The following is a 26,594-nucleotide window of genomic DNA, read 5'->3' as shown; positions in this document are numbered from 1 at the left end:
TAAATGCAAAGGAGGGGCTGCTGATCTTTATGAAAATACTTAAGCAAATATGTGTGGAATATGAACAAAATAAATGGATTGTGGATCGATATAAGGGAAGACACTGGTTATTGGGAACCGTTGTAAGTGATCAAGGCAAAGAAAACAAAGGGACCTGTCATGTCCTCAATCTCCCAAAGTGCATCACAACTTTTCACATCAAAAGAAAATTCCAGAGGGGTGGGGGCTGGCGGGTAATTTGGGAGCCAATACCTTACTTCTGCCGTTTATGCTAGGCTTCTGTGAGGTCCAAATGCATGATTACAACCACAGACAGAGTCATGAAGATTTGCCCCAATGTTCAAGCTACAAGTGCAGATAATGAGCCAGATCTTCCAATGAATAGCAAGTTGCCTAAGTTTGCCAACTGCACACGATCAGGAATACACCATTTCTTCTCGTGCACTCCAGGACACAATCTCCTAACAGGTGATAGCAACCATCAGATCAGCAAAGCCCTGCACCACACAGGGAGTGTATTACCATAGCGGACCGACTCTAGCCCTGAATTGCCTCAATACCTGGTAAGGCCCTGGCCCAGGTTCAGCAACTACAAATGCTGTCAAATAGCTAGTAGCATTACAGAGTGCTGTGGAAGTATTTTAGCAATGTCAGGTTTTTTTTTTCTTTTTAGCAGTCGCTCAAATGACCCATTCCAGTTCTGAGTGTCCAAGGTGGCTGATGAAATGGCTGTTTATGCTTGGCATGTGCTCCTGATTCATGGACTTGAGTGTCTCAATGCCAACTCAAATACTCCATCTTCATTTTGAGCAGTCATAGGTCTGGGATTTCCAGAGTTAGTGGAGATCTTGCACTCTCTCAAGAAGATTGACAACATCCACAAATCTTTTCCTGTCTATGTGGTCAGCTCTTGCCACAACAGAGCTCAGAATAGTGTGTGTTTTTCAGGAGTCTGGTGACAGGCATGTGAATGAATGATAAGACCTGCTAATGGAGCCAACTGAGTGCATTTAGGGCCAGAATGCAGGGATGTCAGCTTGTGCAATGACGCTGAAGTTGGTTCAGTTACTCTGCCAGTGCACTTGCAGGAGACACTGTTGGTCGTATCCTTCTATTACTTTGAGGTGATTGGTACAAGTAGTATCAGAAGCAGGGTCTTGTTGTATACCTTTATTGGCAAACAGTAATGTTGTACAATGGGAGCAGGTTGCTAAAGGACATTTGTTTTGCAGATATACAGTGCAAAGCCCAATCTCGTTTAGTTCAGTAACATTGCTGATAATCCTCTTATAACAAGACAGATTCCTGTAAGCAGCCAAATTTGAGGATGCTCTACGGTCCATTTCAATTGACAAGAATCAAAAACAGCAGTCAACATAGGACAGGTAATAATGTTGTCCTGCTCCCTCCATTTCTCTTGGAGTTGGCAATCAATGAAAATTTTATCCACTGTGCCTCTGGATGGCAGTGTCCAAGGAGAGCCACATTTGGAGTCTTTCAGAACTTCGTTTGTTTTCTGCTTTCTGTTTCTGCTGTATTTTTGTTTCAGGGCCAGGCTAAGAGCGCTTTAGATGTTGGTCAGTCCAAAAGTCATCATGGGTTTTGCAAGCATCCTTGCAACTTCTTGCTCCATAGGTGCCAGTCATCAGATCTTTTTATAGTCCACGTGCCAGATTAGATTCTCAAATTTCCAACAATCATTACCCTCCTTTTTGTTTATGCTTGAAGCACATTGTTCTTTGTTTATTTGTAAGTGAAATATCATTGAATTGATGATTGAATGTTCCCAAATAGTGATGTGCGTTTTTTCAAGAAAAACTGATGTCAATTCATAAACCTTGCCATGCTTAAATAAGCAGGTTACCCAATATGGAGCCAATCTAAGTTTGAGGTAGTTAAAACAAAAAACACAGATTAAAGGAAGGTGTCAGGGAGAACTCCCCACCACACTCCATTAGGATGGTAAAATGGCTCACTGGATTTGCTTTGGGGCCGGGCCCCTGTTCAGACCTAGAGACCAAGCTTCTCTGCACACAGTGGGATGAATGAACTCTCATCTATGATAGTGGGTATAATCTGGGAACCAGAACATCAACACCTGAGCAGGGCTAAGCACAGCTCCGATTGGCAGAAAGCACGAATGTGCTCCTGGTGTTCAGAGGTCCAGGTGTGCCAACTCCACTTTCCTGACTGCCAGTGGCCTTCTGCTAATGCAAGGCCTAAAGATTCTACTGGGGTGTGATTCAATGTCAATCTCCAGTGTCACTACAGAGGCCCCTGTTAAATTGGGGAAGGCTTTTCAGAGGACATACACATTAGTATGTGTACATACACACTTAGATGCCATCAGGACACATGACATAAATTTCAGTTATATGGCAAACATTTTCTCCTCCTCCCCCCCCCCCCCCCAACACGCACACACATGAAAAAGAGCTTGCCGACATAATTAAAAATGAAACAATTATGAGAAAAGGAATAAAAGTCAAAAGAAAACAATATTCAATTTATGATCTTCAAAGGATTTTCTTATATATTAGAATAATTTACTTAGAACATGCCTACCATTAAATGAAGAATCGCCACTGTTCTGTGATCCCCAGTGCTCCTGTATCCAGGTCCTGTAGTCAGCAACTTCTTGGGTTACTCTGATTATTCGACCCAATATACTGATAAAATATTGTGTATTTAATAGCTAATTCTATCAAGGTGAATTGTAATGTCTTACAACAGATATCAAATTGCATAACAACAGCCCCTTACCTTTCACATTCTTTGTTTGGATAAAACTTTGCAATTGGAGACACGGCGTGACTGAGAACAACAAAGGCATAATCAAAGGCTTGCTTTACCTGCATGGCACCATACGAACTCCTACCAACATCATTTCCTTCAGAAAGAAAGAAAGAATCAATAATTAAACACTGTATGCACGCTGTGTGTAAAAATAATTTCAAGATACAAACAGACAATTTCATTTCACTAAATCAAAGCATATATTTTAAAGTACAGGTGCCTTGCTACTACATGTAAGAATTGAGGCAAAGAAACAAAATACATTTAGAGGGAAGCTGGATGAACAAATGAGGGAACAGAAAATGACAGGGTAAGATGAGAGTCGTACAGAAGCTGCACGATTACACAGGATATCATCTTCTCTTTGGCACTCTTCTGTGTGATTTGTTTCCACTTCAGAGGGTGATTTGTTTCCACTTCAGTTCAATAGGTTCTGAGGTGGCCAAGGAGGCCAGTGTTGGCTTTGCAGACTTCACCACTAATGGTCCAGGAGATGTTTGACAAGACAGGCTAGTGAGCAGTACGAGAGGTGGTGGGCCCTTTCTGCCTTTTTCACTAGCCTTCTCTGAGATAAAAATTAGAGGTTCTCAGTGCCCTCTCTCTATTATCTGGTCACAGGCCAGGAATTCTGCAAGTTTATCAGTATGTCAAGATGTTACATATTTTTAAAGAATATCCTTGAATCATTTTCTTTGTCCTCCCGTAACCTCTTGCCATGAAGGAACTCGGAGTATCTACTTCAAGGGTCTGGTGTCAGACGTGCAAGTAATGTAGTCTACCCTTCAGAGTCAGTTGAGTGTATTTAGAGCAATGTTGGGATGTTTACAGTCCAAGGCAACGTAGGTGGCAACTCTCCAGAGCTTTGACGAGCCTGTTGTAGGCAGTCCATGCCTCTGGAGGGCATGGATCACTGTTACTTGGTAGACCATGAAACAAAGGTTGAGGTTTTGATCTTTGCATACTGTTCCTCCGATGGCTAAAGACTATGGAGGTAGATGATGAATTTGATCATCAATATCTGCATTACTGCAATTGTCAACTGGAAAACAACAAGGCCTCTGGAGTAGATGTTATACTGACTAAAGTTCTAAAACTTGGTGAAGAGCATCGTTCTCAGCCTTATCTCCAACATCTGGAAAGAGGAGGACATGCCAGACATTCTCAAAGATGCTTTAAGTTATTACCATCATTCCATAAAAAGAATGGGTGCTCGACTGTTGGCACAGACTCGGTGGGCTGAAGGGCCCACCGTTTCTGTGCCGCAGCCATGACTCTGAGAGACAAATCCGATCGCAATAAGTACAGACGAGTCTCCCTGCCCACTGTCATAGAGAAAATAGTTGCAAAGTTCTTCCCAAATCATCTGCCCCCTTTCGCTACAGAGCTGTTCCCCAAATCACAGCGTGCATTCCACTCATCTAGTGGTATCATGGATACGACTTCCACTGCACAAAAACTCTGAAGAGAAATGCAGGGAGCAGTATCAATATATGGCCTTCAACTGTGGAGAATCCTTCTCAAATTTCATCAGCGTGAGAAGTTCCAATCAAGGTTTGTTACATGATTCTAACCAACTGGTCTACTACAGTAGCAATTCCAGTGCTAGCAAGAATATGCTTGCACTGGAAATGGTACTTTAGTAACTGTAGACTACACCTCCCAGTCCAGATGAAGGGTTGTGACCCAAAATATCGACTGTCCATTTCCCTCCACAGTTGCCGTCTGACCCACGGAGTTCCCCAGCATCTTTTTTTTCCCCTCCAGATTGCAACATCTGCAGACTTTTGTCTCTGAATAATTTTGTGGCTTTTGCTTCATCGACATTCAAAACAGTTACAAATCCACCAGTTACAGCAGTACTTGGTAATCATCTCCATGTAATTTTTGATATGAATTGGAAAACACTTGTGTGTCACTGCAAATACATGAAGCTATTAAGGAAATTTTAGTCCTTAAACTATAAAAACAAGAATCAAGTGTACCTTGCTGAAGTGGATCCTCAATATACAACATTGATGGCCTGTATCCATCAGTCATATTTTTTTGCACTTCATCTTTAGCAACATATGAGCCACCATCATTTATCCGTATACCAGTCTTCAGATAATTAAAATGCCTTCCATAGAGTTCAAAAAATTCAATTAGAAGCACTCCAAGATTAGCATCACAGCTGTCGACATCATCTCGAGAATGTAACTACAAGCAAAGGAACAATACGAAATAATTTAGACATTTTCATTTTGCAAAATACAAAAGCAGCTTTTATTTTTTGTAAGATTAAAAAAGTCTTCTTTCAGTTACTAATTCTATTAATGTGATCTACAGATTTAACTATAACTTGCACAAGAGTGCCTGGGTCAACTGAACAGAAAGATGTAAAGAAGGATAGGATTTATTCAAATCTACAAAACATTTTATGTGGAAGCATCTCTCGTTTAGGATCTCAAATGGGAAAGAACAAGTCATAGTCTAAAATCAACAAGCAGTGATGGAAAATGCAGTCTCTGCATTGAAGTGATGCACAAAAACAAGGCCAACTGTTTATTATCCAGTTGGTTTTTACGAATAATAAAAAAATAATGTAATTACTCGATGATACATTGACACTTAAGGCTAAACTTTACTCAGTCAAGAAATTCATCCTTGATTGTTTATAGTAAATACATAATATTACTAAATCAGTGTAATCAAATTTTGGATATTGAGCATAATGCACAACTGCTACATTATTGCGTTATCACAAAAACAAATTACAATCCCTGAGAATACGAGGAGAAAATAGGGTTATGTTGTTTATTTTCAACAATGTGTTGAGAGTTTTCTAGATCAATATGTTTTAGAATCAAAAATAAGACATCATAGTAACAAATAACAACCATAATTAGTTAATCTGATTTTGAGAGAATATTTTGAGAAACAGTAGCAAGGAGGAATATAGCCTTTCAAAGGCTGATACATGTTGAACTAACAGACTTGCAAAATGAATAAAATTAAATTCTGTTTCAATAGTAGAGAAAGAGGATAAAATATTTCTGATACAAGTGAATGTAGTAAATAAGTCAGGTTGGGGGACTTAGTGAATTTAAGGTTTAAAAAAGGTAACAGGAAAATAATGTTCAAGTAATCTTGCCGAGTTTGAGGTCCCTAAATTGCAGGTAAGTGAACATCTACAGATGCCGTCTATATGGACTTCCAAGAACCTCGTGGAGAAAATGTCAAAAAAATTAGAGCAGACACATAACCTTAAGACATAGCTTAATAATTGGTTGGGTGATTCATTTTGTAATTGGCAGGATGTGACAAGTGCTGATCCCAAGGAATCACCAAACTAAACAAAGGAAGAGAGAGCAATATAGAGTTCCACAGATAACACTAAATTAAGAAGCATACTAAGTTATGTTGATGGATATTAAAAGTGGCAACAGGAGGATACTGACAAATTAAATGAGTGGGCAAAATGTTTTTAGATGGTTATCAATGTGAGGAATATTCAAGGTCATCCACTGGTGATCCAAGTAAGAAAAACTATTTCTGATTAATGAGAAATCAAGACCTCGAGAACAAAGAGATCCAAATATTCAAGCTCACAAAACATTTACAGCTAGCATACTGCCTAAACAAGTAAATCAAAAGGCTAATTGAAAATTGACTTTCATCACAAGGAGAATACAAACATGACAAGTAACAATGGCATTTCGTATTGAGTATCCTATGATAACAAAATCACTTCAAGGAATGGGAATGGGGAGAAAGAAAAGGCAGTTGGAGAAGGTGAAAGTGAGAAAAATAAAGTGAGAAGCTAAAGAGCAAGCCAGAAATGACGAAAGGGACACCAAGCAAAAGGTACACAGAAGTTCTTTTTCACCTGTAGAAAACTAACAGCCATTAGGAATAGACTGTAGGAACCAATCCCGCCTGTGAACACTTCATTTAGATCTCTTTGTAGTAAGAATTGCTTCAGCACCAGAACCAGTTTTGGCAGCACAGGAAACTTCTACAAATAAATCAGAGGTTTATTAGATGTAACTGGAAAATGTCACCTGATCAAAATAATGATCACCCTTCACAGAGCACTAAGAAATATGAAATAAAATACAAAGAACATGGAAAGAAGAAACAAAGTCCAGCCATTCTGACCAAATGGTCAATGTTTTGCTCCAAAAGAATCTCTTCTCATTCTAATTTAACTCTATTCCATTCTTCCCATGTTCACTTAGTTTTGCCTTATAATCATCGATCTAATTTGTCTCGACTCATTATGGTGGCATGTTTCCCATTCTCAACACACTTAGGGTAAAATGGTTTCTCCTGAATTCACTTGGATTTATAAGTGATCATCTTACAGTTAAAGAACCTACTTGTGATTGTCCCCAAACTCCCAATGTGTTCTTTAGATTTACTCAATCAAATTATTAAATAAGTGTTAAATATATCCATTTGAGTTACCCTGCTGAGAAAGAAGGATCTACAGTCAGGATTAACATACAAGATTAGCTCTTGTACTGAAGATAAAAGTTGCAGCATTTTCAATTTCTCAGTTCTGGTATTATCCTTGTAAACTTTTTCTCTACCATTTCTCATACATTTTATCCTAACTTAAAATGAAGAGAGTGTGCGCAAAATTTCAATATCTAACCAAAATTTTGACCTTTAACAACTTCATTGATTTTCATTTCCTTCCAGCTTCTATATATTCCTCAACAACTTGTTAGGATAGCTTTAGCGATTTGTGGATCTCTCTAGATTGCATTTCTCCTCCACTTCATTTAGACTCTTTTCCAATAAATATCTGGCCTCTGATTCTTCCAAATGAATTCGATCATTTCATATTTTACCCATGTTGAAATTTCAATTGTCAGCTCATTTTGCACTTTCCCTGTTCTTCCTCAATATTAAGTAAAATCCTCAATTTGGGGTGCTACACAAAATCCAATTATAATTATAAACCCAACTACCAATCAATTATGCAAGTATTGGAGAGCAATGACCTCAACACTGTTGCTTCTGTGAAACCATTTCCCACCTTTTGATAGAATAAAGAAATAACTATATAGGCTGTTTTCCTACTTTGTACATAGTTTGCTATCCATTTTGCTACTTGTCCCCAGACTCATGACATTGACACACCTTAAATCATGACTCTGTATTCAGTACTCAATACTCCAATATATTAGATTTACTACAGTTCTTATCTACTCTTGTTACTTCTTCCAAAGAATTCAATAAGCTTTGTCAAACAACATTTTTGTGAAATCTAACCTGACCTCTAACTTTACTTGATGGATGTTTTCATAGTTCAGCAGATTCAATTGGTAATTATAATTTAATTTCAACAGTTCAGAAGTTACTTTTGTGTAACACTTCTACACATGCAGGAAGAGAGATAAACTGAGCAAATATAAATCCGTCAATGTATTGCTAGTTTTTAAGGAGGCCAACGTATTTGAGTTTCAAAAAGCTTAAATTAAAATACAACCAGATCAGATGCCAATTACAGAACAGGAAACAGGTACAAATAGATATCAAGTTAAAACATAAATTTGTTGAACGTCTCTCAAAAAAAAATGTAAGACAACAGAAGATCAAAAAATACTTAATGAAAAAACAGTACAGAATGATTCAGGTTGGCAATGTACCTTGGCAAAGACAGTTGAAATTTAATACTTGAATGGATATTAAACCATGAGCATAAAGCGAATCGAATTGAACAGAATAATTTGAAAATGAACTGGAGTTGCCATGGAGAGAAAGAGGAGCTTGTTACTTTTAGTATCAAGACAATACTTTCCAAAGCACTTTTTCCTTGCTCTATGACTATGACTCTAATATGACAAATGGGCACATGGGCAAGAATGTTCAATTCCATTCACCCTATAATAAACAATGTATACAAGTACTTATAGAATAGACAGGCAGGAGCAAAAAAACTGATCAAGTCTAATAGTCTGTGCTCTGGAGCAATGTTCAAAGTCCAGAAGGAATATGCATGATTTACAAAGTACCAAGCAACATAGATCAGGTAAAGCTGATATATTAACCAGGATTTTGCAGTAATAATGGCAGAGCTATTGGCACTCTCTGTAACTTCTATAGTAAACTTTAAGCAACCTCCAGTGTCTATACATATACACTTAAACATTGAAACCAATGTTGTATAGCAGCACAGATGGTTGAGCTGCTGCCTCACAGCTCCCATGACTCAGGTTCAATCCTGACCTCCAGTCTTGTCTGTGTGGAGTATGCATGTTCACCCAGGTACTCCCACATCCCAAAGAAACACAGGTTGGAAGGTTCATTGACCACTGTAAATTACATCTCCTGGGTAGATGTGAGTGGTAGAATATGGGGGGGCAAAAAGGAGGAATTGATAGGAATGTGAGAATAGGTTACAGGGAAAATTAATCGGGGAATGGGATTGCTCTGAGCCAACACAGCCTCCTTCTATATCCGAAGGAAACGTAGTAAAATATGTTAATTCGGCATTTGCATTCAGCACATACCCTGGCCTGGATGCGATGAGCCAATCTCACTGACTTTCTGCACCATGTGCTGGGCAATGAGAGGTAGAAGAGTACTTTAGTCCTGCCTCAGAACACCAAAACAACCTTTGACAGGAAACAAAATGTGAGGGGTGGAAAACGGGACTTGACCTCGTGTCAAAGCCTGCAACCCTTTTTTGGGACAAGTTTAAAGAGGTGCATTAAGTGATATTTATTAAACCCTATCTTGAAAAATTAATTGCATAGTTGTGGAACTTCATGCATTAAAAAAAATTGTCTATTCTGCCAGGATTTTTTTTCTTTCTTCTGTTTGTCCTCCATCCCTCTACCAATCCCATCTGCTTCCTGTACATTTTGCGAATAAATATATGTATTTCAATTTTTTTTTTAAAACCTCCAATTCTCTGGGGATATTTCACCTAGTTAGTTGAAGAACCTAACTAACATTTTTCCAACTCAGATGCCACAAATCCCCTGCAGAGAACATCACAATGAAAGATATCAGATTTGTGGAAACTTCTGACAAGCCCATAATAAGTCTAGGGGAAGCTGTGCATGAGGTAAATAGAGAGGAGAAAATTCACATCAATACTTTCAATTTATGTGAGAAAGACAAATAATAGTACTCATGAATTTAAATTAGTACAAAACTGATTTAAAATAGTTTACTGTTTTTTTTCTTGGAAAAAGCAATAAATGATTTCTTCAATCAACTGGTAAGGACAGATATAAATAAAAGTTCCACACTGAGGATCAATGCTTTAGTGTGAGAGTTCAGGTGTCCAATTGGCCTTTGTTGTTCATAAAGGATTCTTCCCAAATATCAAATAAAAAGCAAGTGCAAAGAAATATTTTTAACTTTGCTGTATTATATCCATGAAACAGAGAAATGAAGCCATATCTATACTCAGATTACAATTACATTGGCTAGATTAGTAATTTATATCAGTGGCTAACCAAACTGACGTCCCATCTCCCCTAGTTTTAGTACAAGATATCATGACACAATTTCAAACACTGGAGGAATCTACTATTGTACCTGATGATTTATCCCTAACAATGAATAAATCTATACCAAAGAAAATGTAGATTCTCATACCTTGATAAATTCACGGATAAGCTGAGCAGCCTTAACTCCATTTTGTACATTGAAGCTGATGTCCACTTTTACTTCAGTATAAGAATCCATGAGTTTGATAATAGGCACCTGATGCATCAAAAAAGTTATACCAAAAATTACATGAATTTACTCAAGAAATCTTTAAAAGAGTGAACTACATTTCTTAAAATATAATTCTACTCTTTCCAAAAAATATTCATCAAAGTTGATGTGCTGCTCACTCACAAATCAAAATACATAGCATGACATTACCAAGTTGTAATCAAAAAACACACTCTCTCCCCATCCCCAAATTTGTCAACATTCAAGTAAGGATATCCAAATTTTAGACATAAGCCATTTTAGTCCCTTACACACAGCAAGCCACTCCACAAATTCCAGCCAACACTTGGGTAGTTCAACTGTGCATTAATTTTTACTTACTGGCTTTAGTTTGAATACCGTGGCCAATCAAGTTTGGAATAGGGCCTGCATGGGGTAAAATTAGCAGTGTACTTACTGACACATAGCTGCTTATCTTGCACCCGGCGCCATTTTAACAATCAGCACTTCAGAATCAGTCAAGTATTCCACGAGAGGCAGGAAGGAACTCATGAATGACATGCAAACCAAGATCCTATGATGCAATTAGGATCACATGATATTGAAAAATATTATACCCACCACTAGGTAAAACCTAGCAGGATTGCTTTTCATAGCTAACTCCATGGACTTGTATCATTGGTTTCTGTAAGCTGGCTGGAGTTTGTGATTTTTAAAAATTTTGATTACTACTTTTATATGATATTTCTTTTTGTTTACTTGCTGTTAATAAGCAGTGATATTTTATTATGGGTGCTGCTGTTGCTTAGGAAGGGCAGAAGGAAAAAGAAGAGCAGCTGAATCTCAGCCATCCAGGAACTGCAGCAGACAAGTCTCTGAGAATACAAGAAATAATGCAATAACCTTATAGATTAACCTTATAGATAAATAAGGCCTAATTTGTCCAACAGCATCTATAGGAAAAGAGTGGCATTTAAATATGCCCAAGGTGGCTTTGCTTCTTAAACAAAGTTGCTGCTGACCTCAGCAGCCTTGAGAGAGGGATCTTTTGGCCATCTGCCTTAACTTCTTCACCTCTGGATCATTCCAGGATGTTATCTGGAACAGTGTATATAGCACAAGTGCAAGACCACGAGAGTTAGCCAATGTAGTATTTACCACAAGTTAGCCAATGCAGTATCTACTTTTACCAAACCACATCTGTACATTCATTTTCAGAACAATGACAACAGGCAAGATGAAATTGCCTCCAAATATACAGCAATGGTGGGTTTTCCTCGAGTGCAGGGTGTAATTGATCACATTCATTTTGCTAACAGGGATCCTCAGAAACAATCAGAAACCTTCAGTCACAACCAGAAGCTTCACTCAATTAATATGCAACGCAAGTTTGACTAGAATAAAAGGATCATGCATATCAATGCCAAGCAGTTCGTGATACATATATTTTATGCAAATCAAACACTCCCCGCCTTTCCAACCCGTCAGAAATATTTGTAGCATTTGGGGACATGAGTGACCAATTAATACCTGCGATTTTCCCTTGGAGTTCCACAATATCCAAGGAGCTCTTTACAATATGATCCTTTGTTAGTTTCCTATAGTATTGTGGCTTGCTGCATTCTGCATACGACTGCTAGCCAGTGAAAATGTCAATTGGGGAAACATGGAGCAAAAATCTCAAGATAAGTTAGATAGAGGCAAAGGAAAAGCAGAAAAGTTGGGGCATCTTGCAACCATTGATGCACTGGATGCACTCAATGATTCAGGTGAACCACACAGTTCCCTGCCATAAAAACTGAAACCAACATCTTCAGTATTCCGCAGTCTTTATAACCTGTATGGTACACTATTAAAATCTTTCACATTTTGCATCAATTATTGCTGATACTCAGAAGCTATCAAACAAACATACCGCTGACCAATCTGACAAAAGTGGTGAAGGTTTTACTGCAAATCCAAACAAAATCATTTGCTTCAAAACATCAACTAGGTATCAACTTGTAATATCTTTTAGAAAGAAGAATGTCATACTTTGTTATTTCCATTAGGTTCTCCTCTGGTAAAGCTACAGTAGAGCTGCTGCTGATGGTGATGTCAATTTCTTAAGTTGCTTGTGCCCAAGGAATTCTAGCTTGAAAGGGCTACAGACTGTACACTCTTGGTTGTAGTCTGACCCTCCTCCTCTGAAGCACCATAGAAGTACTGGTTAAGGTGGAGGTGAGTGAACTGATCTGCTGTAGCCTGCAGAGACAATACTCACCTACTCTGTAGCACTATCAGCATTACCCTTGTGCCTCAGTAACAATGGAATGCAGGAAATGAGTGGTACCTGGCAAAGCCTCTACCATCTGGAGCATCAGTATCCATAAGTGAAACAGACATCAGTGTCCAATGTCTGCATGGGAGCCTTCTAAACATCTACCAAAGCCGCAAGGTAGAGCCTCCTGCTTTGATGGTACAGTTGCAGTGATCTGGAAAGGGCCAGATTCTCCAACATAGATCGTAAAACTGAAGTCCGATACAACAGAACTTGACACACAACAAATGTAGACTCCTCCATGTTCTGTGAAGTATTCAAACTCATGCAATCACTGGGTGTCCCTTGAGAATTTTTCTTTTCATAACGGGGGTCAGAAGGTTTACAATCATGACCTATTCAGCAATGCTGGCAGAACACTTGCTCCTCCCTTGTGTGTCCCTCCTACTAGCATCTACTCCCACTTCCTTTTCACCTACACCTTCTAATACTATCTACCTCACATGTGGTACAAATCCTTTGCCGGTGTTTGGCAGGGATGAACATTTCACTGCTTTTCCTCAGGAAAGTTGTCATTCTCTGGCAAGTCTTCTTCCAAGTGCTCCTTGAGTAGATTTTTACTGCTAGAAAGAACGAGAGTTAAGATGGCACAGAGACTTGACAGGAAAAATTTGACCAAACAGAGCTAGCTGAAGGTGAGATTGATTGAGGCATATCATGAGATACAAGTAATTAGCAGTCATCCTGCTTAGAAAGAGTGCCAGCTACCTTCACTGCTGCTTTATCTTGGTGCCCCTTGACCTATAGTGCCTCCTGTTTCATCTTTAAGTGCGTGATCTTTGTTGTTTCATTCTTTGGTATTGGGCAATGTTCTTTGTTCCTCGTTCTCAGACAAGGGAGTTACAACTGATGAGCACATGTAGGACTTTCAAATGCACTGGATAAACTGTTAGAGACATTCAGCAAGATGTGGAGAATCTATTGATAAACGGATACAGTCAAAATGGGAACTGGAACTCAGCTGAATTATTTAGATTTTTGGAAATATTTTAATGATTTAAAATCTTTTGAGTGGAACTTAACCTTAAAAAATTAAGTTCATGGCACAAATATAGATAAGCAGATTTGGTTAATAGCCACTAAAGGTGTGGTTATGTGACAGTACACAAAGTTGTGAAATGAGTATTCCAGGATACTTGACATTTCAACAGGACTGAAAGGCAGAAAAATGGGTAGCCCTGTGGAAAAAAAGAATGACAAGGACAGCAATGAGGAATGAGCAGGAAATATAATCAGTATGGATGGAGACAAGAGATAAACACAAAAACAAAAAAAAAATGATAGTCGTCACTTATAGATCTCTTAGCATTAGCAAAATGATTGGGTACAGTTTTATATAATAAAGAAGCTGTAATAAAGGTATGAAGGATGAGGCAGCCAAAATAGATTGAGGTTAGGTTAAAAGAATGATTGCAAATATTTTTGAAAATTACATTATGTAACAAATGTAAATTCCATTGAGAAATAAAAGCTCGACAGGAAAAGTAATTGAACTGTTTCTTTCCATACATTCATTCACCAGAAGTGGATATAACAGCAACATGGCAGTTACTCTCAATCCCTAATTTTTCCTGAACTGAGGAATCAATTTTTAAGAATACTGGGTCTGGAGTCATAAACAGGCCAAACTGGGTAACGACAACAAGTTTCCTTTGCTGAAATGACATTAGTGACCGTATGGGTTTTACAAGAATCCAGTTATCAAGACTTATGGAAATAAAGTTTTTAAAAAATGCCAATTTAATTAGTTGAATTTAAATTCTGCTATTGCTATTGTGTAATTTGAAATCCTTATCTATAGTCCAGAACTCTGGCAAATAGCCTTGTGACTTAAAAAGAAAAGCTTATAAATGCTACTAAATAAATAGTGAAAAAATTTATTGGATTAAAGTCTACTAGTTCCTACATGGCCTATGCTTTCTAAAGAGGTGGCTGCAGAGATAATGGATACATTGGCAGGGATCATTCAGTATTCATTGGATTTTGGAATGGTGTCAGTGGACTGGATGGCATCAAACAGAACCCTGCTTTTCAATAACGGATATAAAGATGAAATAACGAACTGCAAACCAGTTTCAAGACAAATGATAGGCCTGTTAGGATTCGGTTGAGGAAAAAATTCTTCACAATGCACCTTTGGAATTGTCTGCCCCAGAGGGCTACAGATTTTCGTAGTGAAGACAAGGATCAATAAGGTTTTCGACAATAAAGGAAAGCAAAAGAAAATGGGTGGGAAAATGGAATGAAATTCAAGTGTCAACAATGATCTTTTTGAACAGTGGGACATCCTTAAAGGGCTGCAAGCACATTCTTGTTCCTTTCACATACATTCTTATGTAATGAAGTCATTGATTTTTAAGTGGTGCAAGTATTAACAGAGAAAGGAATCATGAGGAGACTTGCTGGTTTTGCATCAGACATGAGATGAGGAAGGTACCCTGTTTGTGGAAGCAATGAAGGCAGCAAGCAACAGTGTTGAGTTTGAGAATGAAATTTAGAATTGGGAGTGGGAGTGAGAATGAGATGGTCATTTATGCCACTGGGATTGGCACTGATGGATGTGGCAAATGCCTTGAATCCTGAAGAGACAGACTGGGATCACATGCAATGAAAGAGAAAGGGAGAGCTGGACTCACCATTTGCTGGTCTATATGATCAGAATCCTGTCCTGTTCTACATCAAGTCTTTATTCTTGGATTGACGTTCCTGCAACTCGTCTTCCGAAATCTTTAAAGCCTCCTTTAGTAAGGCTGTTTGATATCCTGGTGACCTTGTTGGAAAAGCACTTGCCAACTGTCCTGACCTCTATCATAGTGCTGCTAGAGAGGCACCTGAAAATTAGATGCAACCTTCCCCCTTATTCTACCCATTTCCAGTGGCTTGAAGAAGCGGTGTCAGAAGCAAAAAGTGTTTAAATTCGATGAGCCCCACCTCTTTGCAAGAAGACTATCTCCTCTAAATGCAATGCCTCATTATGTGCAAAACGTTGGTCAGATGGCCAACTCTTAGCTCAGTTTCACTGGTCTTATTCCAGTGATTTCATTCAGGTGCATGGTCTGCCTCAAAACTCAGTGTATCAATCCTACTCTGTAATACCAATATCCCTTTTACTGTGCAACTGAACTGGTTCTTGAATCACAACAAATCCTGTGTCTTAGCACTCTCCAGCCTTTTTAAGCAAGGACAAAACCAATAGTTCTGGGGAAGAAAAAAAGTCTTTCAAGTACTTACAGTTGCTTTGTCCAATACTTTCACAGAGCTCTGATCAGCTATGCTGTGTTTCTTAAGCGCTTCCTCCAAAGTCCACAGTGGTGGAGTCTCCCATTTCCCAAATACCACCAAGTCAATATCACTGAATAATAAAGAATGAAAAACAGTACTGAATTATTGTTAACTCTAATTAAATATTTAAATCTATTGGAAAACTACACTCTACAATTTTCATTATATTGTATAAATCTGAAGACAAAGAGAATGCAAAATGAAGGCATTTCAAGTATTTTCTAAGCTTTAGAAACAAATAGGAACAAAAACTAGTCAAGTGAATTCAGTATTGAACATACTCCAAAATTAATATGGCACATGTTCGCATCAGTCTTTATCTAATTGACTGAAATCAGCCAGTCGCCCATGCAGAATGTTCACTTATAAATTTCATCATGTAGCAAAAACAAAACATGCCAGCTGTTTCACTGATATTAATATTCATCCAAATCAATACAACTGAGCATTTTTATATGAATATGTCAGTGTTGTCAAGTAATTTTACTCGCTTTTTGAATTGTTCCCGATTGGCAACTTTAATCAGAGCAAGAGATCAAACTGAATTAAAGACAATACAATATCTTGAGAACGATGTACTTTGACAGCTTCACAGCTTAAAAAGGAAGAAATATTTTTAGTATCTTCATCATTTTTCTACCTCCACTCTATCCAAGAGGTTGGTTGAGAAATACTAATATTCTCAATATTTTCAACTGTTTCTCTCCCTCCAGAAAAATTTACTTAGAAACTTCAACTTAAATTTGATTTTCTTTCCAACAAAAATTACTATGAAGGAAGATTCTCTCTCACTTACTGGATGTTGCAGTTTTCCATCACACTTAACATCTAAGATCTCAGCAGGTCACACCAGCATCTGTGGAGAGAAAAACAGTTAACATTTCAGGTCGATGATCTTTCGTGACTGTTCTGATGAAATGTCATCAACCCGAAATGTTAATTGTTTCTCTCTCCACAGATGCTTTCAAACTTGCTGAGTATTTCCAATATCTGTCTTGTATCCAATTCCAGCATCCACAAAAAAAATCATTCTTATTAGAAATATAATCTCACAGGTTTAAGCAATTAGCATTAATTTTCTCTGTATCAAACAATAAACAAATTAATGATTAATTGATTTCAAAAGAGTGTCTTTTTTAAATATAACTAACCAGTCTCTCTCTTCACTAACCTTGTCCCCATTTCCAAGTTTCGGTTTTTAATAAAGACTAAAACAGGTGTATAATCAGAAATCACAAAACACCTCTCCCATGTTCAAAAAAAAGCAACAGAATTTTTGGCACATTGAAACATTTTAAATGTGACCACATACAGATTAACAATAAAAGTATTTCTTAAAATATATTTGTTAAATGAATTTGACAATGCACTGTCAAAATGGCAATCAACATATACCAACCACAACCCCCCCTTTGCAGGCCTACTATTGCTGTTTATTGATTTTTGATGTCTGCTTTGAATCCAAGTGTTCCCTCACCAAGTTCATACAAAGAAAACAAATGCAGTAAAGGGTACAGTATTCAATGATTTATTACTATAGTTGATAGAATGGCTATCAAATTACCTCAATTCTGACATTTACTGTCCTGTTCAAATTCAACCCGAAGGAGGCAAAAAACATCATGCACAATTTCATAGTTTCCAGTGCTTCAAGGCAGCAAATTGAATAAAACCTACTTCAATCACAATATCAATCCCACCAAATTTCCACATATTTGTGCTTCCCTTCCAATGCACTGTGATATGTCACCACAGCACTACGGAGATGAGAAAGATGCTGCCCAGATTTTTAAACATCAAATTTGTCTGACACACAATAACAATCATTCAGAACTATTTTTCAGTACTGGTTAGTCTTATATTTTTATATTTAACCTGGATAGCCCTGGAATTGTATTTAACTGTCTGAGGGAGTGTGCAACTACAGTAAAAAGTCTGTTATTTAGCATGAACTGGATGAGACTGTTGCTGGTTAACTCAATATTAGCCTGGAGATTTCTTAATTGCCAAACTAATGGTACCCAGGTGCTCCCTTAGCACCGTTCTAATGTCAGCGCATGGGCTATCCCTTTGCTAGCTCTACTCTATGCTGATTACTGGACCATGTCAGATGAAGTGCCAGATCACTGGGCATTTATTGTATTGTGAAAATGTGACCATTGTCGCCATTTTATTTCCTCAGCGTTTCCTATGAGCATGTCTTTGTAAATAATTACATGAAGAGGAGTACATAGAAAACATATAAATGCAACACAAGACTTTTGAATGCCTGTAACAGAAGACGGAGCTGCCCTATGAATTAAAAAAAGCTCTGCTACTCGCTCCAAAAGGATTGTAGCCACATCACCTGTCCACGTATACCTTACTGTGATGATGAAAGTGATTCTTACTTAAAATTCATAACACTCATCTATTTTGGACAGCAACTAGGAATCTTGCATTTCAGCTGAGAATGTACATTTAGTACTGGGCTGGATAAATTCATGAACCTTCATCACCATAATAGAAGGTAAAGCTATCTAGGTTTATGAATTACTGATTTTCACAGCATCTGGAGTGCAGACTGCATATGCTTTACTCTGACAGCTCCTAAAGTCAACACACTCAGCAGTCTCGTTCTTGGCAAAGTGGGAGTATTCATGCATTAATCAGAGATTCACGAGTACAAGTCATTCACTAGACAAGTCAGCATAATATCTAGACAATTAATGCATGACTGCAAGCGCTGCAATGCCAGACAGATTGCCTTTCAGACAACGCTTTAAAATGACACTCCAGTGTCATCTTTCTCTTCTGTGACACACAATCCAACAGTCACTGGTGTCTTAACTCCCTCTCCCCACTTTCAGAAAAATCATCAACAAATCGGTCTATATTTCATGAATAACACATGGATATAAGCCTTCTTTTGTTTTAAAAAGAAGTAAGCCCAATCCAAGTAAGCCTAATGGTCATTCCTTCTGCTGACTTTATTGTTTCTTCCTGCTGCACGCTGAAGGCCAATAGGCCGACTGCTTGAAAAGAAACTTCTCTTTGTGGAACTTTGTTGATGATCTTCAACTCCCATTCCCAAATAATCCTTCAAGCCTCTCCACCACCCATGTACCGCTGAGGAAATGGTTTTTGTATCTGCCCGGTTGGTGGTTCAGGCAGAAAGCCAGATGCATCATCTTACCTTTGTGCCATAAACTGTCCCAGTCTCACACACCATGCTCCTTTCCACCAATGCCACCACCAATTTTCGTGTCAACTTAGAACAGCATAGTACAGGCCCTTCGGCCCACAATGTTGTGCCGACATTTTATCCAGCTCTAAGATCTATCGAACCCTTCCCTCCCTTCCCACATAGCCCCCCCATTTCTCTCATTCATGTGTCTATTTCAGAGTCTCTTAAATGTCCCTAATGTATCTGCCCCCACAACCTCTGCCAGCAGTGCATTCCATGCACCCACCACTCTGTAAAAAAAAAACTTACCCCTGACATCCCCCTTATACCTTCCTCCAATCATCTTAAAATTATGTCCCCTCGTATTAGCCATTGTCGCCCTGGGAAAAAGTCTCTGACTGTCCACTCGATCTATGCCTCTTATCATCTTGTACACCTCTATCAAGTCACCTTTCATCCTCCTCCTCTCCAAAGAGAAAAGCCCTAGCTCGCTCAACCTTGGAAATGCAGGGGTTGATCAAAAATGATCAGCATGGTTTTGGAGTTGTTTATGTGATTAGTAAGTTTACAGATGTCTTATGAGGATGGGTTGAGTGATAATTATGAGGGATGGGTGGAAAGATACTGGGGAATTTAGTGGTAAAACAGTTAATGTACAACAACGACCTGTAGAATGTTGATGGAGAGAGATTTGGCAATAATAACATCACTAAATGGCAAGGCTGAGTGGTTAGGCTCTCTCTTGCCAGAGGTGGACATTACTTGAAACGTGTGGGATGAATGTTTGCTTGTCATTTATCACCCTCTGCCTGAATGATGTCAAGATCTTGATTCATGCAGACATGGGCTGCCTCATTATTTGAAATGCAAACAAAGTTAATTCTTGTACAACCAAAAAACTGTTTCTGACCTTATGATGATAGGAAGGTCACTGATGATAAAACAAGTGAATATAGGGTCCATGACACTACAATGCAAAACTGTTGCCATAATATCCTCAGGCTGAGACAATTAACCTCCATCAACCTTAATCATCTTCCATTGCACTGGATATGATTCCCATTTACTTTTAGCAGGCAATCTTGATGCTACATTGTCAAGGGCTGTCATTTTCCCCTCAGCTCTGGAATTCAACTCTGGACATCCATCACCATGAAGTGCTTTGAGAGGCTGGTCATGGCACACATCAACTCAAGCCTCCCAGACAACCTCAACCCACTGCAATTCATTTACCACTGAAGCAGGTCCATGGCAGTTGCCATTTCCCTAGCACTACACTAATCTCCAGAGCATCTGGACAGTAAAAATACCCACATTAGAATATTGTTCATTGACTACAGCTCCACCTTCAATACTATAATTCCAACCAAACTCATCTCCAAACTCCTCGACCTAGGACTCAAGACTTCCCTTTGCAACTGGATTCTTGACTTCCTGACCAACAGACCGTGATTGGTAAAGGTAGGCGGCAACACCTCCGCCACGATTATCCTCAACACTGGTGCCACACAAGGCTGCATCCTCAGCCCTCTACTCCCTAGACACTCACAACTGTGTGGCCAGATTCTACTCTAATTCCATCTATGAGCTCGCATACGACACCATCGTAGTGGGCCATATCTCAAATAACAATGAGTCAGAGGAAAGAGACAGAGCCAAGTGGAATGGTGTCATAACAACAACCTTTCCCTCAATGTCAGTAAAACAAAAGAGCTGGTCATTGACTTCAGGAAGAGGGAAGTGCACACGCTCCTGTTTACATCAACAGTGCTGAGGACGCAAGGGTTGAAAGGTTCAAGTTCCGAGGAGTGGACACCACCAATAGGTGGTCCTGTCTAACCAAGTAGACACCACAGCCAAGAAAGCGCATCAGTGCCTCTATTTCCCCAGGAGGTTAAATAAGTTTGGCATTCCCCTTTGACCCTCACCTATTTTTAATCGATGCACAATTGAAAGCATCCTATCAAAATGCATCATTGCATGACATAGCAAATGCTCTGCACGAGACCGCAAGAAACTGCAAAGAGTTGTGGACACAGTTCAGCACATCACGAAACCAGCCTCCCCTCATACGGACTCCGTCTACAGTTCTCACTGCCTCGGTAAAGCAGCCAACATAATCAAAGACCCCACCCACTCCAGGCATTCTCTCTCCTCCCCTCGGGCAGAAGATACAAAAGCCTGAAAGCACATACTGTCAGGCTCAAGGACAGCTTCTATCCCACAGTTATAAGACTATTGAACAGTCCCCTAGTACAATAAGATGGACTCTTGACCTCACAATCTACCTCATTATGGTCTTGCACCTTAGTGTCTGCCTGCACTTTCTCTCTAACACTTTATTCTGCATTCTGTCCATGGCGGCTTTGTATGGAAGTGGGAAGTGAAGTTGAAAATGGCTGGCCACCGGGAGATCCTGGCTTTTGCTTTGTATGGGAGTGTGTCATTACTTTTCCCTTGTACTACCTCAATGCACTGCTGTAATGAAATTATCCGTATGGATCGCATGCAAAACAAAGTCTTTCACTATACCTCAGTTCACGTGACAACAACGAACCAACTGCTCAGTCATAATTTGTTCCAAGACTAATAGGTATGAATCCCAGTGATCCTGGTGAAATCCATTCTGTACAATTATTCCATGGTACACTGCCCTCTCCTACCAGATTCCTCCTTCAGCCCTTTGCCTCTTCTACCTATCAGCTTATTATATCTTCTCCCCCTCTCACCCGGACTCGCCTATCACCTGAACTCACCTATCAGCTGCCCACATGTACTCCTCCCCCTCCCCCCACCTTCTTATTCCAGACTTCTGCCCTCTTCCTTTCCAGTCCTGATGAAGGGTCTCAGCCTAACATGTTGACTGTTCATTTCCCTCCATGGATGCTGCCTGACCTGCTGATTTCCTCCAGCACTTTTTGTGTATTGGTCCAGATTCCAGCAGCTGCAGAATTTGTGTGTCTCTTCACAACCCTATCAAAGACACCTTCCAACATTTTGTTATTGATTGATGATAGATTGATAGGTAAATCATTAGCCAGATTGGATGTGTCTTGTTTCTCATCGATAATTTAACCTGGGTGATTTTCCACGTTTGAGCTACTTTTCAAAATTTGCATCTGAACAATAGTCCTGCACAGAAAGTATTTTATAAAAGTATATTTACTTTTCACACTTATTAATGTGCTATTTTATAAAATACAAAACATAAGACTTGTTTCTCAGAAGTCTTCCAGAGACCTAATTTTTGTCTGCTTTTGATGTTTACTTTTGAAATTTTCTCCATACAATTGCTACATTTAAAAAAAATCCTTCAGTCTTTTTCCAATCTATATTATCCATGCTGAAATTTTATAGCCCTTACAAAGAGTATTTCATGAAAGTCACATTTACATAAAATGACAAAGTATAAACTTTACAGTCATTGTAAAACACTTGTCAGTTAATACTAAACATGATGTGCCACTTGTATTTTATACACAAACACAGTACAGCTCGAATAGCAGGAAATTTGCTCAGTCTTCTATATAGCATGCATTCCCTGGATCACATTTAATAGATAAAAATCAAAATACTGCAGATGCAGAAAATCTGAAATAAAAACAGAAATTGCTGAAAACATCCAGCAGATCTGGCAGCATGTGTTAACAGCAAAATAGAGTTAACACTTCAGATCAATGATCTTTCAGCAGAGTTCCACTGAAAGGTCATCAACCTGGAAAATTAACATTTAGTTTTTTTGTTGATATGGTAAAACATAATTTGACTTGGTCACCATAAGTTAGTGACCTCAATAATATACTCTACGCTAGATCAGATTACACCAAATAATTAGGAACCACCACATCAGTGATTCACTGTGAATAACAGCATTGGACATCTGGTATATCTTACATTGCTTAAGGAAACTTGCACATTCATCCTGACTGTTCACAACTTCATGCTTTGTTCAAGCCCAATCCAAACTCCCAACTCTGTATATTCCATCATGAAGGTCATTCACATTCACCTGTATAATGTCAAACGTACCTGCCCTTTTCTCAGGCTACCTGACGTTGAAACTCCTGTCCTTTATGCAACCTAGCACACATTACTCCCTTAACTAACTCCCCATGCTCTTTGCCTCAATAAGCGTTATCAACTTCAAAACTGATTATTTCCATATCCTCTACTAGACCAAATTCCATTTGCCTACCACTCATTCTCACCAATACTCCTTAGCTTCTGATGACCCAACACTCAAAATTCTTGGTTTTCATTCGAGTATTTAAACCTGCCCACAATTTCACCTCTCCTTTTCTTTGTCAACCACTGCAACTATGTAACTCAAACTTTGACCTTATTCACTTATGCATCTCACCACTTGCACCCATGCCTTAAACTCCTTAGTGATCCTCTTGAGAAATATGTCTGCCTTTTCTCCTTCAAGACTGGTGAAAATTTACCTCTGTAACTAAGCTCTTAATCACCTAATGAATCTACCTTTTTGTTGTTTAGGTATTTATTTTTTGGTGATCCTACAATGCACCTTGGAGTATTGTTTCTTGAATTTAACAATGCAAGCTGTTGAAACTAACAATTTAATTCATACATAAAGTCTAATGATGAACTGTGGGCTTATCTAATGATTGGCTTTATTATACAGACTATAAGCATCACCTACTTGAACCAGGTTATTGATAATTTAGTTGAACTCGGACAACTGCTGAATTTTCAAGGAACAAGAGAGATCAAAAAATAAGTTAATGGGATAATAATTTCCACATGGTTTTCTTAACTTCCTAGCCAATAGTAAACAGTGTCAAGATCAGATTTGGCTATAGTATGCTATGAACTCACTGCAATCAGAGCCTGGTAACTCTTAATAGGTCTGACACAGATAGTGGTAGTTTGGGCTGGATACTAAAGGGTAGTCCAAACAAGTGGATCTAAATTCTGGTAAACTTTGGAAAGCAGTAAAAAGAAAAAAAATAATTAAAGTGGACACACTTTTTGACTGAAGTGTATAAAAATTAAATTTACTTGAGGTTATTTGACATAACAAATAGTGAGATGTTATAGTCACAAGAGTGGCCTAATGTGCTAAAAATACTGTTTCCAGTTTGTTCATTTGTATTTTTTGTCAAGTTACTTCCAATATAATTTTTACATTGACTCATCATTCTGACATTTGAAAGAAACTTATCAAAACATATAAAGTCAGTGCCAAGTCAAACACGTCAAAAATAAATTTAAAAATAATTAAAGTTAGTGCTTCCCAAAATCTGGACTAATATTCGTTCTGGGTTATAAAGTTTACACAATGATTAAGTATAGGTACTGAATGTAAAATACAGTTATGAACACGGAATTCACCTAAGTATTATTACTGATACTTTCCAAATGTTACCTTGTTGGCAAGTATAGGTCTGTGCTAAAACTTCCAAATATCTGCACCTGAAATATAATAATTTACAATCAATTAAATCTGAAATATTAGAAGCATATTTTCAAAAGTAGAATCACTATATAAGCAGTTATGAGTACATCTTAACATTTACTGCCCACTAGTGGCTACAACATAGAATAAAAGTATTACAAACAAAATCTAAGAGGTCAAGTGACTCAAGATCAAACTGAAATTTCTAAGCAGATGCAGGAACTGTGCACTGAAGTGCAAAATATACAGAATACAAACTAGCACAAAAGAGTGAACAAAACATAACCATTCAAGACTCGCCATGAAAAACAAAATACTTTTAGACAAAAGGCAAAGGTGGAAACAATTATTTAGCAGTAAATTACAGAAGATTCTTCAACTGTACATAAATGGTTCCACAGAAATTCTCTTTATATGTGATTTAATCTAGCAATCTTTAATAGAAGCATCTCTTGCCAGTACTTACAACTGCACTGGGCCATAGTTCTTTGATGACATTTTCTATCCTTTCAACAACCTCCATTCGCATTTTTCTTTCCTCGTGCCTTGGTGACATGTAGTTATAGAAGTCAATAATTTCTTCATGAAGTCTGAAATAATTAAAAAAGATTACATTAGAGAAGCAACAATGTATTAATAAAATAATCTCATAACCATGAAATGTTTTTAGCAATCTAAAAATCAACGTTGGTGGAGTCTAGATGGGTGGGAGAAGGTGGGGTTGCAAAAAGAAAGCAGGAAATGCGTTTGATCTGAAAATGAAAGCCAAACTCATCCAGGTTAGATCAAGTCCTAATCACATATCTATCGTGTTCCTATATCCCCTTATCTGCTACTTAATTCTGGCAGCCAGGTAAATTTTTCTTGACCCCTGCTCTAATCACCAATGTCGGAATGTTCCATGGCCTTACAATTCAAAAATAGGTTTCCTTGCTGTGTCCTTAATCTTTTGGTTGCAATGTTAACTTATGGTCCCTCATCCTACGATACAGTCAGTCCTGTATCAACTTACCAAAACTTCAAACATTCATCATAATTTAAAACACAAATATCAAATCAACCCACAGTCCTCTCTATTATAAACATAACAGCCACAATTTTTTAAATCATCACATTTCATCGCACCTAATATTAGCCTCTAAATCAGTAACCTATCTTCTCTTTTGCCTCAAATTCTTCATATAGACTGGCACGCAACAGTACACAGGAATTGTAAGTGCTTAAGAGGTCTATACTGGAAGAATATAAAGTGTTAAGACAGTTGCAGAAATGGAAACATGTCAATGGGGGGGGGGGGATTTGAACACAAAGATGAAACTTCTAAATCTGACACAGTTTTGTATTGGGTGTCAATACATATACTCCTGTTCATCCATATCGTTATCTTTGAGTATGATACTGATGAACAGGAGTTGCATTTCTAAAAATGATTTGGGGTCCAATCTTGAAATGATAGATCAGATCTTCTGTCTCTATTTTCAACAGACCAGAATACAAGCATTGAAATAAAAGACACCGTTTGTCATTAAATTCTTACTCCCCTTAAACCCCCCTTGATTAGGGAACTACATTCAACAATAATTTGCACGGAAGTAGCATCTTCAATGCAGCACATCTCAAGATGCTTCAAGGGATTGTAATCACGCAAAATTTAACATCAAGCCAAAAGACTGAGAAATGTACAGAACTTTCCACAAGGCCATTATGGCACAAAAGGGGAAATTATGATATCTCTACACATTTAAATCATTTCCAAGATGTTCAAGATTCACACCCTGCATATTCAGACATATATACTTAGTGAATGGAATTGCTCCATTTGTGTCTCCCATTGGCCAAGGATTTATTGGTTATTCATAATCGGCCAGAAATAACCAGGAAAGCATACAAACTCTAAAATTATAGTTTCCATTGCTGTAATTTGTTCCACTGTTGCTGAAAATTGAAAA

At 38.2% G+C, this 26,594-nt stretch overlaps 1 protein-coding gene across 1 annotated transcript in view; it reads right to left on the bottom strand.

Annotated features, from left to right (window-relative positions):
- tent4b (terminal nucleotidyltransferase 4B) overlaps positions 1-26,594 on the bottom strand; it is a 55,687-nt gene that overhangs the window by 14,395 nt on the left and 14,698 nt on the right. Inside the window, exons 2-9 of the mRNA XM_052028235.1 lie at positions 25,112-25,235; positions 24,616-24,662; positions 16,010-16,130; positions 10,396-10,503; positions 6,662-6,790; positions 4,779-4,992; positions 2,764-2,890; positions 2,566-2,669 (exon numbers count right to left, since the gene is read on the bottom strand). Coding sequence (XP_051884195.1) covers positions 2,566-2,669; positions 2,764-2,890; positions 4,779-4,992; positions 6,662-6,790; positions 10,396-10,503; positions 16,010-16,130; positions 24,616-24,662; positions 25,112-25,235 — 974 coding nt within the window. The remainder of the gene's footprint in view (positions 1-2,565; positions 2,670-2,763; positions 2,891-4,778; positions 4,993-6,661; positions 6,791-10,395; positions 10,504-16,009; positions 16,131-24,615; positions 24,663-25,111; positions 25,236-26,594) is intronic.

Source organism: Pristis pectinata, chromosome 13, assembly GCF_009764475.1.
Source record: "Pristis pectinata isolate sPriPec2 chromosome 13, sPriPec2.1.pri, whole genome shotgun sequence".
NCBI classification, from domain to species: domain Eukaryota; kingdom Metazoa; phylum Chordata; class Chondrichthyes; order Rhinopristiformes; family Pristidae; genus Pristis; species Pristis pectinata.
This window is presented reverse-complemented; position numbering and strand designations above follow the sequence as displayed.